Below are 22,287 nucleotides of genomic sequence, written 5' to 3'. Positions count from 1 at the left end.
TGAAAGCTTAGTGGCGGTGACGTAAAGAGTCATGCGACCGTGGAGTAGTCATGTAGTCCGTTAAAGCCTAACGTTAGCTTTTTACTTCTGGCGATCACATTTAAGCTTCAAATGCGGTATGAAAGGTGTTCATATGTGAAGATTATCTCGCTGAACAAAACCTGTAAGTATCATAAACTTGTGTTAGCTTCAGAGCTTAATTTCTGACATAATCCAAAACGCAATACAAAAATCACATTCACTTTCTCTTCTGGGAACCAGCGCGATGCTAAACTTTCGGGTTTTGACGTCAGCCCTGGCACACTCTATTTGACAATGATTAATACAATTTAGTAAGGGTTATGTAAGAGTATCTGCTACTGGATTCAAATCACAGGGTTCCCACTGTCTTGGAAAACCTGGAAAGGTCATGGAATTTCACAACCACATTTTCCAGGCCTGGAAAAGTCATGTAAATACGGTAGTTGTGTGTAATGAAGTTGTTACACTAATCTTTTATGGATAACCTTTCAGTGATGTAACATAACGGCAAATTTTATTTCTGATGTGTGTACATTTTTTCTTGTCCCCCATGTTCCACCTCTCCCTTCATGTATGCCAGCTAGCTTAAATTATGTTTGAATACAGTTTGAATCTGATATATTAGAAAAACACATGTATGGCAAGAATGAAAATGTATGGGCTCTTGAAAAGTCATGGAAAAGTTTTGAAATTTTGCCCATGAAAATGTGGGGAACAGTAAAACTACCCTTCTTTATAGCTAGCTAACATTAGCCGACAAGCTAACATCACTGGAGCTGCACATAACTGTTGCTATAGCTACGTAGCTTAGCCAGCTAGCTTACTAGCAAGTTTGGCAATAAACTTAATGCATTTTAAACAATACTGGTGTGGGATTTAAATTAACATTATGAGCATGTATTTAATACTGACACAGGTCATTTTTAACCAACCTATGGAAGAGTTCAGGTCCCGATGGGGGTTAAGAGGATAAAACGAATATGATTAATCAAGATAACATCACAGTATTCCCGGTGACGCAGAGAAAAGGAGTGACTCAGCACTTTTGTTTCTTTAAGCACAAGCTGGGAGCCACAGTGGATCACAAGTCAAAAAAATTTCAATATGCTCTTTGCCACCTTACCTGAATAAATGAGTTGCTCAAACAAATGGAGCTCAAACAGTGATTGAATTTCATGATCTGTCTGCGTGTGTGTGTGTGTGTGTGTGTGTGCACCAAGACACACTAATTTGCACTCTAAATGAATTCCTCCCTTTGTAATTATAGATGCTGCAGAGACTGCTAATTTTGCCGAGTGTGCCTCAAGGTGTGGGGCGCGCGCACACACACCCGCACACACACCTTGATAGAGGTACTGCTGTCGAAGCGAAAAGACTTTGTCTGCCCATTCTCCAGGTAGACCTTCAGGACATTTGGCATGAACAGAAGAGAGTTGTCCTTCACCGGGTTCTGCAAAGAAAGAATACGATCAGTCTTTTCATGCTGTGCACATGAGGTCCCTTCAACACAAGACAGGTGAGGTTTAATACGTGAAATGATTCCATAAAAGTGGCACGTCACAACACATTTTTGTGATTGTCTTATCTATCTGGCATTCAATGCACTGTCTGTCTTATGTGGTAACCATCTGGCATTGCTTATATAGGTCATACACAAGTGTGTGTGTATGTGTTTGTGTGTGTGCGGTAGAACTGACTGGAACCTGGCCGTTTATAATGACCTCCTCTGCAAAGCGCACTTTGACCGGATTGGACTTGAGCATGGCTTTTTTGGCTGCACTGATGAACGCCGACTTAGGGGACTAAGAGGCAAACATCCAAAAAGAGAGACAGGGAGTGGAAGAGGAGGGACAGGAGAAGAAAGAGACAGATGGAGGGAGGGAGAGAGATAAAGAGAAGCATAAACACATGCACAAAAGAAAGGGACAGATTTCCAGCACATTAGCTTTACATGTAACATCTGAAAAAGTCAATAAAACATCAACACAATAACGTCACGTTTTCTTGATGTCAACAAATCCCATGAAAACACCCAAATCAGCATTGTGTTACTTAATCTCTTCGTCAGTGGTATAGTGGTCGTTGATAAAAATGGGTGTATTACTAGGATGATGGATGGGTTACAGAGGAGGAAGTGGGTATAGCACTTTCTGACGACCTTACCTCGTCTCTTACGCTCAAACACACTATTTCTATCGAAGACATAAATCTTTAAAAATGGGCTTCAAATACATGGTGGTGGGACTATTTTGAGCAGTGGATTGACACACATTTGACTCCCTAGTGGGTACTGTATGGTGGATGCTGTTGGCGCAAGGCCCATGCACATCAAACCGACATCAAAGAACTTGGCGGCTAAGGCTGACTGTTGGGTCGCCTCACGTTGCCCGTGTCTCGGCCAAAAAATTGCGCTTGAACCCACTGCGACATCTACAGCCAACAGCCAACTTAGCATGTACGTCCGACGCTAGGGTGGGAGCATAGATTGTATAATAATGGCCATTACTGTGACATCAACCATTGGTTTGTGGACTCCGATTTTGAAGGCTTGAGTTCAGCATTACAACTGTCGCCAGCTTGGTTTTTTGGAGCCAGAAGTGACCCTATGATGATTTATAGATACTTAGATATAGCCGCTGACAAGGGCCAACTAGTCCAATGGTGTGAGACACACCGCAAAAACTAGGGCAACAGATGCTTAACGACAGCTCATCATTGACCGACTGCTGTCAGTCAACCTGGCGTGTGAACAGCACTTGAGAAAACAATGACAATGGCCGAAAACTGGGCAAACTCATCGTGTGATCAGTGGAAGAACATGTCACTGAGTGCAACGGTGTGGTTGCTGATGTAGTTTTCGGACAACAATGGAGTATTATAGCACAAAGAGGATCAACTCATTGTTGGCCCCATCTTTTTATGGGATTTGTTGAGAGTAAGAGAAACACTGAAGATCAGCAGCTTTCATCTTGAAATGCAGGACGGAATTTCGGAGGCCTGGAGGGGAGTCAAGGGCTGCTTCAACTGTGAGAAAATTGCAGGTACAGTACAACCCACAAATCTGCACCTGTCCAAATATGATATCAAGGGCAGACACTGGAGGAGAATGTATTTTCAAAGGAAAGGTTATGAGAATTCAGAGGAATGCCAGTGACATCTCTGGCATGGAGAAGATAATACTATAATGATCATGTTCTTGTTTCAGTTATTGTAACGTAAGTATCCATTCTTTACAATTGCAGCCTGTACAGTGAATGAACGGAGTGTCGATAAAGAGAGCAAGTGGATACAAAATGTATTCAGAGCAACAACACACACATACTAAGCAATCCTTTCCCTGGATTTCATTTCAGCACTATCTAGATAAACGTATCTGATACATACAGTCCTCGTGGTGCATTTTGCAAAAGCCGATCTACTCACGGGATACGGTTGGACAACAGTCAACATGATGGATTCTTTGCAGCTCCTGAAGCGAGAAGACAGCAAATCACACAGTCAACAAAAATCATCGGAAAACAACAATCGCGGCGAGCGACAATGGCAGATAAGGGGAAGGAACTTGATTAGCTTGGCTGAAATGGAATGAGATGCCTCTGGCAATCACCACTTAATACCAGACGCACACACACATACACAAACACTCATTAGTTTCCCATTAAAAAAGAAAAAGTGACAGTATTCCTGGCGAATCAAAACATGACTTCAGTCACGGTTAACTGAGTGCATCCAGATAGCTTTTTCTTCCTTATTATTAATCCTGAATATTCATTTGTCTCAATGCTATGTGATGATGGCTATGTTTGTGTGATGAACAGAGCTGTATTAACCAAACATTATGCAGATGGGAGTAAAGCATGACTAAAACTTGGCAAGCACTTTGTTGCAGTTTCACATAGTTTTGTGAAATTAAAGACTTGAATAGATATTAGAAGTAAATTATTGATAATGAGTTGATTTAATTGGCACTTTGTCTGGCACTGGTTTGCTTGTTTTTGCTATGATCAGTATAAAACCTGCCAATTTAAGACACAATTCAATATTTCAGGCTGTGCATTGGAATATAAAGGCATTTACTGTAACACAACATTGACTTTTAAAGGAACAGTGTGTTAGATTAAAGGAGTTTAGTGGCATAACTTCTCCCGATCAGAATTTCTTCAATGTTCAGGAGGTTTTTAGTGGGAGCTGAATGATCAGCAGAGGTCTCCAAAACAAACGGACTCTGTGATTTAAACCGGTCAACACATAGAAAAAAGCAGTTTCACATTACCAATTAGTGTTTTTCCGACACTTTTTGCCACTTCGGAGACAGGCCGCTAGCCTAACACCTGCTAATGTGTGCTTGACTTTTTTCTCTGGTAACTTAAAGCTCCAGTAGGCGACATTGTTTTGGTATAATTGAGTAGAAATTTGAAAATATCCTCTGAGCATAATGTGATTCAAGTGGTCTGAGACAAACAATAGGTTTCTGCACCTCACCATGGCTCTGTGTTCAGCCTCTAAAGAATCAGTATCGTGCCGATGTGCATCAACCAATCAAAGGTCAGCTCAGACCACTCCGTTCCTATTGGCTGTTCTACGGCATATGCGCGTTCCCGTGCCGCCGGCAGAAGGGGAGAGCAAGCGGCAATGGCGAAGAGTGCACCAGGTAAAATAGCTATTCCAGCATTGGCTACAAGTGCCTACACGGCTAAACCCAAAAAAAGGAAGACAGAACTCGGTTCTCCAGTGCCCCGGAGGGAGGGGAAGGGTGAGGTGGGGCCGGGCCCGGCCGGAGGGCGCGAGGGTCGGCCGTGGGAGTGGAGCCGAGGGCTCTCCGCGGAGTACTATACTCGCGTGCTCGTCTGGTAGGAGGGGCTCAGGGCGGAGACGAACGAAACCTAACTCAGATGAGACTCAAAAATCAACCGTTTTCAGGCTTTCTACCTACTGCAGCTTTAAGATCCCGAAGTTCAGGAGGTTTTCAGTGGGAGCCGAATTATCCGCAAACTGGTAAAACTGGTATTTATTTTTTCGTTTTCACCTATCATTTTACACGTAACCGGCGTTTTTTTCGAGGAAAACAGAGATTTTCAAAAACAGCTTCCAAAGTGACAGTTTTTAAAAATATCCATTTCTATGGAGGCGGATGACGTTGCAACCCAGTTCGCGCACTTTTGGGACTACTTACGAGCTTACAAATGAACTTAGCACTGCTGCATCAACATCAACGCTACAACGGCGCACAAAGACGTCTGCTGTGCCCAATATTAGTAAGTGTATAGCAGCTAACTATGCTACATAAGGTTAAAATGTACTTTATCATTGCTTTTATCACTAGCACCAAGAGGAAAACAAATCAAATATGGTGTCTGACCTATGGCGTATCGCCACCTACTGGCCTGGCATGCTAATTGCAGCCAAAAGCCACCGTTTTTGCGTTTTTGTGTAAACAGGGATATCATTTTACAACTGATTGTGTTAACCCAAAAAAATTTTTTATACAGGATAAATAAAAATCTGTTTTTATTTGTATCAGTATCCATGTAAACAAGGCCTTACACCAGTAAACACACAGAATAAAGCAGTTTTGCATTAAAAAAGCAGTTAGTCCGACGCTTTTCGTCACAGAGAGGCTGCTCCTTGTGTCCCCTGTGGCTCATTCTAAGGTAACGAAAACAAAATGATTCTTATTTTCGGGTGATTAAACGCTAAAGAAAACACACTTATTATATTGAATTCCATTTCTGCAATATATCCCTCTAAATCCTACACACTGGACCTTTAAGGCAATGTAACCCAGAGGTGCCTCAAATTAATCACCTAAAGCCACGTTGTGTTTGAAAACTATATGCCTCTGCATCAGGCATTGAATTTTATTGCTCATGGCAGGTTTATACAGTCAGTTCCTCCAAATTATTCTTCCATGCAGAACTTTGTTTGTGGTGCTCACATCATTAAAAAAAAAACACCTTTAGAAAACATGACAGGTGGAGGGGTATCTCAAAATCCAGACAAATAAAAATCAAATAATATGCATGGCTGGATAATATGAGTGAACTAGCCCTTTAAATATGAGGCGCTAACCATCAGTACAGGTTCGGGAGAGGATTTCTTTTTTGTATTCCACCCACTGATTAACATATCACAGTGTCCCGATGGCTTTCTGTATTCACCTGACAAGGTCGATGACTCTTTCTCTCGGAGCCGAGCTGACAGGTTCATCGTTGATCATGATGATCTCATCCCCGGGCAACAGCTTCCCCTCTGACGGACCACCTGCACACACACACACATGCAAACAAGCCAGAGTTGATCACACAGAAAAATATAGTTTCAGTCTGTCAGCTAAAGATTGTCTGGGAATGAATCAGTGTGGCTGAATGAACACTGCAAACGTGTGTAAGCGTGATATTGTGTGTATAAATCTGTCAGCTTATAGGTAATTTGGGTGTGTCCGTCTCCTGACAGGTGCAACAAGTGTGAGTAGTGATAAACAGCTGCGTCCTCAAGCACATATATTCCTTTCCTTGGCCAACAACTCTATATAGAATATTCATTAGTTCAATTGTCTGCTTGGGATTCAGCACAGATTGATTTTTGAGATGCCTAATCACTGTTTGTGTCTGCGCTGCCACTGGGGCTGACGGCTGATACGAGTCTGTAAGCAGTGGTTTGGCACTAATTTGGATATCAGCCAATCAACCAAAATACTTCCAGCATTAAAAAAAACCATTAATTTGTGTTTATTGTCTTTCTTGCATGGGGTCAATAGTACTTACTTGTGCAATCATAGGCTGGAGAAGCCAACAGCCTGCATGGTTTCCTTCTAAACAATCATTACAGCAACTGTGTGCAGTGATTAGCACTCTGCACACAGTCAGGGGGAACTAATAAAATCACTCAGTGCATTCAGTCTACATGCAAACTCTTGGATTCCTGTAGTACACGAGCACAGCTGGAGGCATCAGGGCTTGTTTTCTTACCTGTTTCTGTTACAGTTATTTTAGTTTCTCTTGTGGCATCATATTATCCCACCAGTGTTGAGGGTTTCAAGTGCAGGCAGTGAATACTACTCTTCTTGTTGTCAGTCATCTAACATCTGCAGGAGTGAATGGACTTTTGCACCAAGAAATAATCCCTCGTGTTGTTTTAAAAACTCTAAAAAGTTGATCCATGTCTTACCCAATATATCCATGGGCTAAATCAGGAAGCAATACAACATTTACAGTTGCCAGAGGAAAATGTTGGCATTGTACGTTTCTGCAAACTATGAATACGATACATTTGTACATTTTACACGTATCATATCAACATTTATAAAGTGATGTAGTACACAAGCTAATTGTCAACAGGTGGCGGAGGGTGTGGTGGATGGTTTGTCACCTAGGCGAGACAGTTGCCAAGCTGCAGACCACTGTTCAGGACCAACAAACAACAAATCCGGCTGCTATTTAGCGAGTCACTGTTGTGTTTCCACTGTGGATAGTGTCATGACAAGTGTTCGTTTTTTACCAAGACATTGCTGCATTTCATGCCGGCAAAGGACCGGCACAGGATCTTCACCTAGGCGAGACACCTTGGTGCCTGTGAGCTCGGCAAGATGCCTGCCAAGCTTGCACAGACCACTGTTCCAGACCAACAAACAACAAAACCAGTTGTGTTTCAGCTACCCGTTGCTGGGTTTCAAGTGGCTTTGTAGCCACCAAACGTTGGTGTTTATTAGTGACCTGTTGCTGCTTTTTCATGGGAATAGTGTCACAAAAAGCAATTGAGACATTGCTGCATTTCTAGCAGGGATTGTGTCACTAGATCTTGGTATTTTAAGCCAAAATGGAATCCTTTCCTAACTATAACCAAGAGGTTTTTGTGCCTAAATCGAACCAGCGTTTTTGAAATGTAAAGTTTGAATGTATGCGCTACATAATAATGTACAAAGGTCATGTGTCTGTGGTTTGTAATGTACAATGCCAACATTTATTCTGGCAATTGGGTCGACATTTATCAGTTAAAATATTTTTATGCGTGTCTGATGAAACCACCGGATATAACAGAAAGCAAACAAAACGAAATATTTGGGGTTACATATTATATATCGTGTTCCCTTGTTTAATTTGAGGATTGGAGACTGTATGGGCTATGTGTCAATAATGCTGGGTCATTCCATTAAAAATCTGATTTAAGACCCTGATGGGTTGGATGTGACACTTCTAACTTTGGCGACCCCTTGTGGTGATATTAGAAAAGACACTGTCACAGCCTACCTGGTGTGACAGAGCGGACCACCACCGGTTTCTCACTGCCTGCCACAAAGCCGAAGCCCAGGACTGGGTCCCGTCTCATCTCCACCAGGCGAGGGGCGGGTGGGACCCCATCCAGGTGGACCTCCTCCAGGGAGCTGCTCTGGGACACTTGGCTGGAAAGTAAAGGAGAGGAGGAACATGGTGATTGAGACAAGCTCAACCAAAATCTCTATGTGGTACAATACGGACATCACACAATTCACTCTGACTTTGATTCACATATAGTTTGCTGACTCACAAATGAGTCAGCAAATAGTTTCACTTCAAAAAGACATGTAGCTGGTAATGGGCACTATAACTGTTACTGGGATCAAACCTGTCCTGCTTGTTAGAGGAGGGTCTCTTACAGAATCTGACACAGTGCACATTAAAATCCAATCAATTCAGTCATTCCTACACCAGGAATTACCTTCAGCTCTGAAAGAAAACATTAAACTTATAATGAATGATTTGAGTTATCCAATCAGTTGCTCATAAGTCACAGCCTTGGCTCAGGGTTGGTCATTAGCACAACATTTTATGCTTAAGTGCCACTTATAAAAGAGAGCACAGGTCCCGCATTCATAAAAAGCCTAAGATGTGCAATCTGGAACCAATTTGCCTCTGACTTTCATATAAGAGTCTGCAGACTATTCCGAATCAAAGTCACAGCTATCTAATATTAATGTGTAAAGGTCAAAAAGGTCTGTTAACTGCCGCTGTTGATTGTTTTTCATCCTATTTGTACAACATCATGTATGTAGCCATCAAGTGCAACAGGTATACATAAGCTTTCCATGTGACTGTGATTCACCAACATCCAAAGCTCTTGGTGTTTCAGTTTAAGTCAAAATCATCTTGGTGGACACACAAATTACCGTAAAACTCAGAATATAAGTCGCACTGGCATATAAATCGCAGTCTATTTTTTAAGGTCTCAAACAGGGAAAACAAAGTTTTATATTACTATTTGTTAATAAAAACGTTATACAAGTTATTCCTACACTGTTTCCCTTTATTTTTAATTTGAAACACATTCAAAACACAATAACCTCTTAAGCAGCTTTGGTTACTTTTCAGATTGCAATTTTCCAAACAACCTCTTCAGGAAATAAAATTACGGCATAACAACATCTGAGCCATAAAAATGAGTTTAAATTAATGTTAAACTTCTTTTTTCTTTTTTAAAAAGACAGCATTACAGTACCTTATTACAGTGTGGGCTGTAACTATACATGCTTACTCAAATCCCAAAAACGAATGAGTTTAAATTACTACGTAGCGCCATCTTGTGGGTCAAATTACCTATGTCAGCATTTACCTTGGTCTATAGGTCGCACCGGTCTATAACCCGCACCCAACTTTTTAGATGAAAAAAAAGGGGAAAAAAGTGCGACTTATACACCAAGTTTTACGGTAAGTATAAAGAAAGAGAAAGTCCGTGAAAGGCGGGCAGGAGGGGTGGTGGATGGGTCATGGGTCAAATTAACATGGACTTTCAACCAGGAGACTGACGTTCATATCCTGTGTAAAATCAAGACAACGTAGTTAAGTGACTGGGGTTACAATGGTATAAGATTTTCATGGTACAATATCCATCTCAAAAAATATTGTGGTTTCAGGGTATAAATGAAACTTTAAACCATCATTTAATGGAAGGAAGTGTAAAAGTCTTCCTTTAGAAAATATCTGAAATAAAAGTGGATTCTCTGTCCAGGTGCATTTTGTTTTTCAATATCGTAAATCTGCAAATGTACATTGTATGATAACCGTCACTTTCCATCACAGAATATCTTAAAACCGGTATACTGCCACAACCCTACACATGACTTTACGGATGCAGAGAACTTTAAGTTGGTACTTTAGGTAAGTACACAAAGTAAGTAAGTTTATGTCAGTTATGTCCTTTACATAGTTATTTTAAACAAAAACATTATCTTTTCCTTAACTTAAAGTAATTTTTTGATCTTGAAACCAAGCCTTGTTTTTTCTGTCCCTAAACCTAACCAAACTGCGGTTGTTTGACAATGAAACTGCGAGCGTTCGTAAAAGACTTTGTATCAGCATTGTTATCATTCCATGCCAACACCATGCAATGCCTTGTTGAGAGGTTGAATCCATGTCATGTCTTTGTGTAAGACTGTGTTGTAGGTGGATAAAGCAATGCATGGCCAAAACACAAAAGCAAGAAGTTTCCAAATTAACTTTTTTTGGCTTAGTTACTGCTTATTTCATTTTTCCTGCGGCTTCTCGTGTTGATTTCATCCAGTATTATATGCTGTCCATGAAGATTCTCAGTCATCCAGGTCATGGTAATCGTAAGTGTTATATCATAGGCAACTGGACTTGCTTGCGTTTCGTGAAGACATTTTGCCTCTCATTGAAGAACTGAAGAAGCTTCTTGGATGAGAGGCAAAAAGTCTTCAAGAAACGTGAGCAAGTCCAGTTGTCTACGATATAGCACTTACAAATATTTGTACGTTGAACAGCACAAAATGGTGAGCCTACTGCAGACCACTGTTGGAGAACAACAAGCAACAAAACCAGCTGCTTTTCAGCGAGGCACTGTTGCGTTTCTACCAGGGATACTGCCATGACAACTGTTTGATTTTTAGAGAGATATCGCTGCCTATCAAGCCAGGAAGGTGTCATCAGAACCAGGTAATTAGTCTAAAACTTGATCTCCATCTAGTTGAGACGCCATGACGCCTGTGACCAAAGCAAAATGCCAGCCAAGCTGCTCACCACTGTTCAAGACCAACAAACAACAAGGCTGGATGTGTTTTAGCGACCCATTGCTGTTTTTTCATTTGTTATAGCGCCACGAAAGGCGTCTGATTTTTACGGAGTTATCACTAGCGGGGGTTGTGCCCCCAGGTGCAGGTATTTTACCAGTCGTTTCCAATAACTAGTCCGGACATACATCTATGCTCTCTCTGAGGGACTGACACTAAACCACGGTGGCAATGCTCTTGATTAAAGAGAGAACTGTTGCTGGCTATATGGGGCCACCAACATTTAATGCAACGCTAATGTAGGTTAATATTGGTGAAATATCACACTGTCCTTTTCTTTGCCTTAGTGCAAGTCACTCAGGATGAGAGCACCACTAAAATGTAAATGTACCATATTAAATTAAACCCTTCTGCTCGCTGAACCTCAGACGTCTGTCTCGACCGGGACACTGAGAATGCAGAGTGCCTGTTAATTAAGAGGTGATATATGCTTTCAGTGGGGTTAACTCATTCTCCCTCTGTCTCCATTTCTACCTCCCTCCCTCTTTCACAGCTTAAAAGGCTCCCTTGGCAGCCATTGCCTTCTCTCTGCACATTAAGTCCAGTACAGGGTGTCCATTGTTACCTGGCCAACATCCATTCCATCTTTGTCTACCTCTACTGTCCATATAGCGGAGCATAATATATTTCCTGCCTCATCCATTCTAACCTTCACATAGTCACAGGTGTTTGGTTTGCAACTACACTTAACTTTCTAACTTTTATTTTATCAGGTAATTTTGTTATCATATTTTACATGAGCAGTGTGGCTTTACCCATTGATATTTATCTGGTTCTATACCTGCAGCTTTGACTAAATCTGCCCTGATGATAAAGTATGTTCTTACCATCCGGGACGCGACTTCATCTCCCACCAATCCGGATCAGTCCCAATCTCCGCCACCTTGTGTCCCTCTTGCGCTTTCTCATTCCCTCTCTCATCACTGCATTGATCTGTATTGTACATACGGCGCTGAAATCTCAAACTAAATCTGTCTGTAATGAAGCATGTTCCAATCTGTGGTGTGGGCTCATCTTCCCTGTCAGGGTCGCTGGGGTTTAATCCCACGGGAGGGCAGAGCTCGGATGTCAGGGGGTCAGGGGAAAGCTGAATACAAAAAGGTCAAATCCTGGTGTTGCTGCTTGTCATTGGATGGATGGGAGAGCATGCAAGTGGTTTTAAATGCCGACACTTAACTTGTATTTCAGTAGCCAGCTACTGACAGATATTACAAGGATAACCCATCTGCAAAAAATGCTATCTACTATTATCAAGTCTATTATCAAGAGCAAGTTTCAAAGGACTTCAACAGGTAACTACCACGAGTCAAAAAAGATGTGATACAGTCCAGGACAAAGAGTAGTACGTTACAGTTACATAACAGGCTTAATAAACATAGCAAACCTAGTCTTAGCCAGCTGGCACCACTTACTTTAGCTGTGCATATGAGAAGAGCTGGGTGATATTATGATATATTTACTGTGAGATTAATTTGGCCAGGTTTTTCTATTTTTGTTTCCATAGAGAAACAAATTTTTTCATCTCTGGGGATTCCAAGCAATCACATATTAGCAAAATTAACTGATTGTTTTCTGGCAATCTTGGATTTGCAACATTTTTATATCGATGTGACTGGTAGCCATCTCAGAGTGGATTTGAAAACCCCACCTAAGAAATGACCTTGTGGTTCTTCAGGGGAAAGAGTGTAGTGGTGTGTGCTGTGGCGATAACAACTGGGATTTGCCCCTTCCCCACTAAGGAGGCACTTTTTCATATTGGTCATCATACTCGGAATTTGTCTCTATGGGTATGAATAAACTTGCTGAATATCACTTTGGATGAAAGCACCTGCTAAATTAATTTAATGTAATGTAAAAGACACTCATCGCTGGTATTTTTAAAAGTATGGGAAAAAATATACAATGTCTTGATTTATCACTGTAATAATTTATATTAATTTTAAATAATTTTAGACACTGTTTGTGCAGATAAATCAACCCAATTGCCAGAAAAAAAGCTGGCATTGTACTTTAGTGCAAACCATGCTGTTACAGTTGCAGATATGCTGAAAAAGCTATGCTTCGGTTTTCAGTTTTATGTTGTGACAATGCTGTGGTTAATGTGTGGTTAGGTTAAGGCACAAAACCACTTGTTTGGGGTTAGAAAAAAGTATCATGTTTTTGGCTTAAAATACGCGGTTTGATCACTACAAACACCGCTGGAAATGTCCCGAACATTCGCTAAAAAATACCCACTTTGGTCACTACAAGAACAGCCGGACATGTCCCAAACTCTGGATAAAAAATACCCATGTGTCGACATGTGCCAAACTCTCGTTAAAAAAGTACATGCCCCATTTCATACTTTGCTGCAAGCACACCTGGTGATGTCCCAAACTCTCGGAAGAAAATACCAGTTTTTGTTGCTACAATCACGGCTGAACATGTCCCAAAGTCTCGTTATAAAATACCCGCTTGTGTCGGTACAAACAAGGCTGGACATGTGCCGAACTCCTGTTAAACACTACCCACATGTGTTAATACAAACACAGCTGGACATGTGCCGAACTCACATTAAAAAACTACATGCTTTTGTCACTACAGACACAGCTGAACATGTTCCCAACTCTTGTTAAACAAAACAAACAACTTTTGTCGCTGCAAGAATACCTGGACATGTCCCAAACTCTCGTTAAAAATACCCACTTGTATCGGTACAAACGCGGTTGGACATGTCCCGAACTATTGCTAAAAAAAATACCCACTTTTGTCACTACAATAACTGCTGGAAATGTCCTTAACTCTCGTAAAAAAATTACAGACTGAACTGAAATGGACAAATGTAATGTAAAATATCCCCGGTTTGAAAAAAGGTACAACAGCAACATTATATTCTGGTGACTGGGCTGACTAAATACAGTCTAGCTGCACATATTTCAGGGATTTCAAACACACTGACACTTGAGTGGAGGACAGCATTCAAAAACCTGCTGGATCATGTCAGGTAAGGTTAGGGGGGAGTTATCTGTCCAAAATAATCAAATCATCTATGGGGTTTACTCACTCTCGCTCTCTTTTGTCTTTCCTTCTCTGTCTCCCAGGAATCCATTTGTGACACTCAATCTGTGTCACCTCGTCTAACACCAACAGCTTTTCTCTGAGAACAAAGCCACATAACCAGAGCTGTCTCCCTTGTCATATTTGACCCTCCATCATGAGATGAACAGGAGGGGAGAATTTAATGGGGGAGTGGCAAAGAGGAGGAAATTGGCAGAAAAGACGAGAGATAAAAGTAAGAAAGGAAATGAAATGGTGGAGAGGAAAGAAGGAAATATAACAATGTATAGACAGGATGTATAGGAAGATATATGGTGTGGTAATAAGACGTGATGAAAGCATGTGATAAAACAGAAAAAGAAGTACAGAAGATAGTGGCAGAGGTGTTGAAAATGATCTTAGTGTGCCTAGTGTTGAATGTGTTACTTTATCAGTGCTGCATTTGTCCACTGAAACTCAGAAAACCAGCGTTGGGAAAGCAGAGACCAGGGGAAAGGAATTGATGTCAAGAGGTCAAAGCAAAGAGGAGGACAGAAGAAAAGGACATGTCAAAGAGAAAAAAGAGGAGCCAGGGGGAGGTCATATAGCAGTAAAGAGAGAGAATAGTTAGAAAATAGATGATGAAAAGTCAAACAGATGCGAGGGAAAGTGAGAAGTAGAAGAAATAAATAATAAAAATAATAAAAAAAGAGGAGGAAAGGTAATTGGAAAACGAGAGTACAAGCAGGAAAGGAAACAAACAAAGGAAAGGTACACATATGAATCCATTGTCAATTAACTCACAGTATAGTTTTATCACCGCATAAAGCAATTTGTACATCAAAACACCATGTCAATGAAGTTAATTGGATCACAGCTTATCAAAATCAGACACGTCTGCCTAACACAGAGTCTGTTCCACTGCGGTAGCCAGATTCACTGTGCATAACGTTCTGTATGCCAAGCCCTCCATGGCTCTCCAATTTGAGGATTTGCACATTTACCTGGTTGAAATGTACTTCCTGCATAACAGATTTACACAGACAACAGTCACTGCACACACACGTGGAATGCAAAACTACCTGAAAATGGCGACTTTTTTTTTGCTTCTGGAGAGGAAAGGGCAGGTTAAAACTTTTAAAACTTTTTTGATTTGAAACTGACTCCTTGTAGTATTCAAAAGCGTATCTCTTACGCCCAGATCAAACCAAAGATTCGCAGCTGTTTTTGAACATTAGAACACAGCGATGTGAACTGGCCCGTCTAAGCTCCACTCAAGCTGGCTGATAGTGTCATCAGTGGTTGGTTTTAGGGTTAGTCAGCTGGACATGTCAGTTACACACTATCAGATTACAGCGTGTTCGCTTGCTGTGGCATTCTCTGACATGAGCCCTCCATCCATCCGGCTTTAGAAGTTTGATGAATATGGACGGTTATCATTCTCCAGTAGATCTTTATAATGAAACCATCTGTGTGGACTGTAACGATGATTGCACCCCATCCAAACCAACATGAACCAACACACAGTCACTCCCAACTCGTTAAATACCGTCACTTGGTCTGTGGCATACGAGTCAAACTGTGATGCTCTACAAATCCCTCTAGGGCCAGTTTTGGATGCTCAAGGCTGGTGTGTCCGTTTCCGCTCATTAGGCTGCATCCGAACCAAATCCTGCACTGCCGAGGGTTTTGCGGGGTTGTAGAAGTGTCAATTAAATGGCACACTGTGGGGGAGTAAAGGGTGGAGACCAACTACAGAAAGCCAATCTCCCCATCTCTGCGACTGAGTATTGGTCGTCGGTAAGTTGCAACAAAAGACATACGTGCACAGACGCAACCGAGGTGAGTGCTCTTTGACAGATGTGTATACATAATTTAATTCTTCGTCTTTATTTACTGACATAAATCACTAACCTTACATTGTCAAAATAAGTCAATGTTGACTTTTGCTTTCTACACGGGACACAAATAGTGGTCTCCTAGGTCAAAGTCCTGTGTCTGTTTGACCGATCCACCCTCCCACCTCATGACCTACCCGGCCCAAACTTGGTGTCATGCTGTACATACGTGGTGAGGCAGTCCCGTCCCTCCCTGGTGCTGTTCATGCTGTCCCAGTTGTATGGAGGCCCCTGCAGTCCACCCCAGGAGCCTGGGCCAGGGGGTGGCCAGCCCGACATTTTGTTCTTATGGCTGCAACATAAAGAATAAGAAAATCAGCATTTGATTGTTAGGTATTTTTGTAAGCGTTGTGTGGAATATATTAAAGACTCAGATTCTCAAGTAAAACCATTTGATTCCTATATAGTTTCAATCTAGTATCTTGGAGTCACCTCTAAGAAAACAAGCATTTAAAAACATTTAAACAAAACTACTGGATTAGACTTTTAATAGCTGCAACAAATCTGTAGATTGATTGGACTTTCATGCAGAGAGAAGATCCACAGAGAACAGAACTCATAAATAAACATCACAGCGCATGAACCTCCTGATTTATAATTTAAGAAAGGAATCAGAGGTGAATTGATGAATCTTTTTTTCTGTCCTCTCTGGATAAAAACACTCAGAGACGCTCCGGTTAGATCCCTCCCAGCCCAATTAGTGTGACCTCTTGTCTCTCTGCGTGTGGCTTGCAGTGTGAGATAGCACTGCTTAGTGCAATCGACCGCAGTCAAATAACAGCTCATCGGGTCCGTAGATGGCCGATCGATGGCTTCGTGCACGGGCAAGCGCTGTGGTACTTGCTCTGCGAGATTGCGCACGTGCGGCGAGGGAAGGCACTGATGTGACAGCTGATTTGGTTATCGCAGATTACTCAAACAATGTCACAGAGGGTTTGGGGAAAATGTAGAGAGGCAGAGGGAGGAGACAGGGGTCCAATGTGTCACCTCAGCGTGAACTGTGCAAATAAAGTCCACCGTCTAAAGAAAATTGAAGAGACCACCCTCCTGAGTCATCCGGGCTGAGTTAAGTCTCACATGCTACAGTGACTAATCATGCACAGATCATAAAACTCTCCACAGAAATAATCCCGAATGCAGTAAAAGATCATCAAGCCGGAGGAATAACACTGAATTCAATCATCTATGCACTTCATTTTCATATTTGATTTATTTTGGAGAACGTTTCCTCCCACAGCCATAAACCGTGAGGACGGGTTTATTGTCCTGACCTCAAATCTACGACAGCGAGCTGATGCATAGCTACAGTAACAATGAATAGATTAATGGCATTGCAGTGCCAAGATCTAGACTGATACTCTGTTACACAGCATATTCTCCACTGTGTGACGTCACCCATCACAGCCTCAGCTCTTGGGCGTTTGCCATTCAAAAGCAAAGGCCCAGATTGATTCAGCTGTCGATACAAATTCTTAAAATAGAGGAAAGCGCGTACTAGATGAGGACGTCATCACCGTAGGAATCCAGCTGATCGATTCCCATATTGTGCTGCTGATGAGTTGAATACATCAGTCAGTCATGTCATAGCTTGCAGGGTGTGAAAAAGAAACTTGGCCTTAGATGAAAAGTGCAAAACAAGCTCCACTGGAGTGCAGTGAAGCTGCTGGTGAAAGCGTCAGACCCTCTCAGTCATGCTGCGGATCAGATGTGTAGGAGAAAAAAAAGTTCACTAATGATACTCCAGTTGTCTCAAGAAACACACACATCTCCCATGCTTCCATTAACAGCAGCTGCAAAGACAGTGAAACAAAAAAGAAGGCAATAGATCCATCTCAGCACTCTCGGGCTTTCGAGTTTAACTCCTCTTGATTCTGTTGCCACGCACGGATTCCAGTCAGACGCTCGTGCTTCTGCTGATCTTCAGTCATCCACAAGAAAAACAGATCCACCGCCACTTCAGAATCCCAATCAGAGGCTCTTGTGCTCAAAATATACGGAGGCCGCGGCGTTAACGGCTGTGCGGATCTCCAGTGTGTAGCCAGACATTCATCTGTGTTTGTCATTGTGCTGCTGCCGAGAGCAGCTTTGGTCCAAACTGAACTAAACTGCCGTGGCCTCGCCTCCTTTATCCCATAATCCCTCTCATCACAGAGAAAACAAATCCATGCTGTGTGTGTGTGAGAGAGTATGAGTATTTGTGTATGAGAGAGAGAGAGAGAGAAAATGAGAGGGAGAGACAGTGTGTGTGCAACCGTGCATGTACTGTGTATGCGAGTGTGTGTGGAGTAAGAGGCTTTTCAGAGAGCAGCAACGTGTGTGGAAACACCGCTCCATCTCTGAGCTGGAGCTACACAGCGGGAAGTGTTGAGACGAAACTGACTCTTACAGTTCACCTGGATGGCATTAATATTTCACTCTTCACTTTTGGTTTTCCTCCAGCTAAAAACAAGTCGTTCTTTTCATGTCAGAACGAGACAGAAAAGGGCAAACGGCTCTGCCAGGAAGACAAAAGTTATAGTTGAGTGATATTGCCGTCGTCGGTGGCAAAAAATACTCCTTAAAAATGTAAGTCCTCATGAGACAATGGGCCCCTGGGCACAGACATGCCAAGGGCCCCACCACCTCTCCTATATAGAAGCAAGACACGCAGACATTGTGCTGGCTCCGCCTCTTTTTGTTGTTGTTTTGCGTCTCTTTATAGTTATCAGCACCTTTTATGGTTTTGCGTCTCAGTGATAATTTTATTTGTTCTCACTGTTGTTTTGTGCTTTTTTGTAACTGTATTGTGTCTCTTTGAGGTCATTATGTGTCTCTTTGTAGTCCAGTTGTAGTCCAGTTGAATCTCTTTGTAGTCATTTTGTGAAGCTTTGGGGTATATCTGTGTCTTTTTTGGTCATTTTGTGTCTCTGTGGTTGTTTTGTATCTCTTTGAGGTCATTTTGTGTCTCTTAGAGGTATATTTGTGTATCTTTGTGGTTGTTTTGTGCCTCTTTGTATTAATTTGTCTCTTTGTAGTTCCTTTGTGTGTCTTTGTTGTAATTCTGTGTCTCTTCGACATATAGATGTGTCTTCCTTGGTCATTTAATGTTTCTTTGTAGTTCCTTTGCGTCCGTTTGTAATTGTTTTGCATCTCTCTGTAGTTCCTTTGCATCTCTTTGAGGTCATTTTGTATCATTCTGAGGTATGTTTGTGTCTTTTTTGGCCATTTTGTGTCTTTTTGTATTGGTTTTGTGTCTCTTTTAAGGTCAATTTGTGTCTCTTTGAAGTATATTTGTGTCTTTTTTTGTCATTTTGTGTCTTTTAGTAGTCGTTTTGTCTCTTTTTAGCTCCTTTGCATGTCTTTATTATCGTTTTGTGTCTCTTTAAAGGTCAGTTTGTGTCGCTGAGGTATGTTTGTGTATTTTTTGGTCATTTTGTGTCTTTTTGTAGTCGTTTTGTGTCTCTTTTTAGTTCCTTTGCATGTGTTTGTTGTCGTTTTGTGTCTCTGTATAGGTCAATTTGTGTCTCTTTGAAGGTCAATTTGTATCTCTGAGGTATGTTTGTCTTTTTTTGGTCATTTTGTGTCTCTATAAAGGTCAATTTGTGTCTCTTTGAAGGTCAATTTGTATCTCTGAGGTATGTTTGTGTCTTTTTTGGTCATTTTGTGTCTTTAGTAGTCATTTTGTGTCTCCTTTTAGTTCCTTTGCATGTCTGTGTTGTTGTTTTGTGTCTCTTTAAAGGTCAATTTGTGTCTCTTTGACGTATGTTTGTGTCTTTTTTTTGGTCATTTTGTGTCTTTTAGTAGTCGTTTTGTCTCTTTTTAGTTCCTTAGCATGTCTTTGTTATCGTTATGTGTCTTTTTAAAGGTACATTTTTTGTCTCTTTGAGGTTAGTTTGTGTCCTTTTTGGTCGTTTTGTGTCTTTTTGTTGTCGTTTTGTGTCTCTTTAAAGGTCAATTTGTGTCTCTGAGGTATGTTTGTGTCCTATTTGGTCGTTTTGTGTCTTTTTGTAGAGGTTATGTGTCTCTTTTTAGTTCCTTCACATGTGTTTGTTGTTGTTTTGTGTATCTTTATGGCCATTTTTTGTCTCTTCTTGGTCCCTACCTGTTAATTTGAGTGAAATTTTACGTAATGACCAGGGGGGCCCTGACACAATGGGTCCCTGCGTCTGTCTGGTAGGCACATTCAGTAATCCATCCATGCTCCAAGCTGCTCTCTCTGAGCAAAACGAAGGGATTTACATGAGGATTCAAGCTCAAGCACTACTAAATTGCACTGAATGAGCACATGAAATCAAGTAACTGTGCTTACCTTTCATAACAGTGACAGACACACTAATTTTACAGCTGCATGTTTAAAGGGAAATCCTAAAAGCAGCATTGAAAACTACATCCTCAACCCTTTTTGCTGAAATGGTTCAGACTCTTTCTCCTCCCTAAAAATTGTTTCTAAAAGTGCAAAAGGTGACTGACTAAAGAATCTCTGAGTGGGAACTTACAAACATAAACAGATCACAACAAAAAGTACCGTCGCGAGAAACATAACCCGTACATTCACACCATGAAAGTTGTCTCCTCAATGACCTATGCAGCAGAGTGTTTGTTCGACTGTTGTAGCACAAACTTTCTGTGTTGACATAAGGCCTTTCCACTGTTTTCCCTCTATTTTGATGCTTCGACATACCAGGAATCCTAATATATGTATTCCAAAGGTGCAGCAGGGTGCTTTGTTCTCAGGGTTGTTGAAAAGGCCACGGTAAAATACTTTTTTTTTTTTCCCCAAACTGATCAATCCATGTTCCTCTCCAAAACTTTCCCTCCAGGGATCAATTTTTCTCTGTCAACTACACTACTCCTCAAAAGCTGAACTCCATAACACTAAATCAATTTTCCTTTGCTTGACGAAAATGTACTAAGAAGATCCATCTTTCAGGAAAGAGGCGGAGCAGAATTAAAGAAAATTTCTGACTGTAATGCTTTTTAAAATGTAGTAGCATGAGAAATATTAGGGCAGCATCGGGATGACACAATGGATGTAACATGTAAAGGCTTCATCAGAAAGGTTCTTTGCAAAGCAGGCAGAAACAATTGAGATTGTGATATATAATTGACTTAATAGATAGTTTTCACAGATTACATTTACAGCTAATAGATTAATTGATTTATTCTGACAAGTTGCTAGTATTAAGAGAGACTGCCTGTACAAGTACTGCTAAGCTTGTGCCTCTGCCTTCAAAGTTACCCTCCAGATACATTTTAAAGTGTGTAAAAAATCTCTGGAAATTCTGGATCTGGTCTTGGGCCCAGCCCACCACTGCTGTTTGTGCTAGACTGACCAATCAAAGAGCAGTGTGTATCTACATGGCTAGCGTTACAGGAAACATCGGAGGCATACACGTCTGAGCCTCAGTCAGACCAATGACAGGTGAGGTGTCTGTTGCGCACCGAAATCAGAGGCAATGTATCCATGTACAACCATTCATATGATATCTTACAAAAGTGCACGTACAACATTTTGTATGATACGGACAAATTACAGCCTCTACTGGTTGGGTTAGGCTGAGAAAAACATTCATATTTGGGTATCGTACTTAACGAAAAGTTGCATATTTAACGTAAAGCTAAAAAGGTTAGGTTTAGGAAAGTAAAGTCACATGGGTTAGATTTAGAAAAAAAAAGTTACATATGTCAAGTTTAGGAAAATAATCATGGTTGGGCGTCGTCACGTTACATACTTAATGTAAAGTTACGTACATTAGGTTTAGGCAAGTAAAGTTACGTAGGTTAGGTTTAGGAAAAGACACATGGTAAGCCATAGTCACGTTACGTACTAAATATAAAGCTATGCACCTAACGTATTGTGACAATGTGACAACATACTTTAGAGTAACTCAGAGTTCACATGGTTTCACATGGGACAAACACCGGCCTCCCAGGGGAAAGTCCTGCGTTTGTTTGCCCATCCATCATCCCACCCTACCTCCTTACTTGCGGTCGCTATACTACGTCCTTCTTTACTTCCGTCAGCGCATTCGTCACATGATCGCAGCCTTCACGATTACTTATATACGAATCCTGGTACATTACTTTTCATAGGTATACATACAAAAAGTACATGAGAACAGCTTGTTGAAGTAGGTAGCACAGCGTGAGTGGATCTGCTAGGATGTTACGGTGGGCTCACATTGGTCTGGTTTGCATCCAAAAAATGCACACTCCACCATGTTTGCTGCCAAAACTTTCACTATGATAAAGCTAACTCTGCCCTCTGTACTGGCCACTCTGCGCTGGAGGTTTCAGGTGTTGTGCTGTTCCCTC

General features: G+C 41.4%; 1 protein-coding gene across 1 annotated transcript in view; it reads right to left on the bottom strand.

The window, feature by feature from the left end:
- The window catches only part of LOC126401659 (FERM and PDZ domain-containing protein 4-like), a 63,770-nt gene that overhangs the window by 17,454 nt on the left and 24,029 nt on the right, over nt 1-22,287 (bottom strand). The window contains exons 2-7 of the mRNA XM_050063018.1: nt 16,163-16,285; nt 8,268-8,419; nt 6,180-6,282; nt 3,445-3,490; nt 1,719-1,823; nt 1,364-1,471 (exon numbers count right to left, since the gene is read on the bottom strand). Of these exons, the coding sequence (XP_049918975.1) occupies nt 1,364-1,471; nt 1,719-1,823; nt 3,445-3,490; nt 6,180-6,282; nt 8,268-8,419; nt 16,163-16,285 (637 nt within the window). The remainder of the gene's footprint in view (nt 1-1,363; nt 1,472-1,718; nt 1,824-3,444; nt 3,491-6,179; nt 6,283-8,267; nt 8,420-16,162; nt 16,286-22,287) is intronic.

Source organism: Epinephelus moara, chromosome 15 (genome assembly GCF_006386435.1).
Source record: "Epinephelus moara isolate mb chromosome 15, YSFRI_EMoa_1.0, whole genome shotgun sequence".
In the NCBI taxonomy this organism is placed as follows: domain Eukaryota; kingdom Metazoa; phylum Chordata; class Actinopteri; order Perciformes; family Serranidae; genus Epinephelus; species Epinephelus moara.
This window is presented reverse-complemented; position numbering and strand designations above follow the sequence as displayed.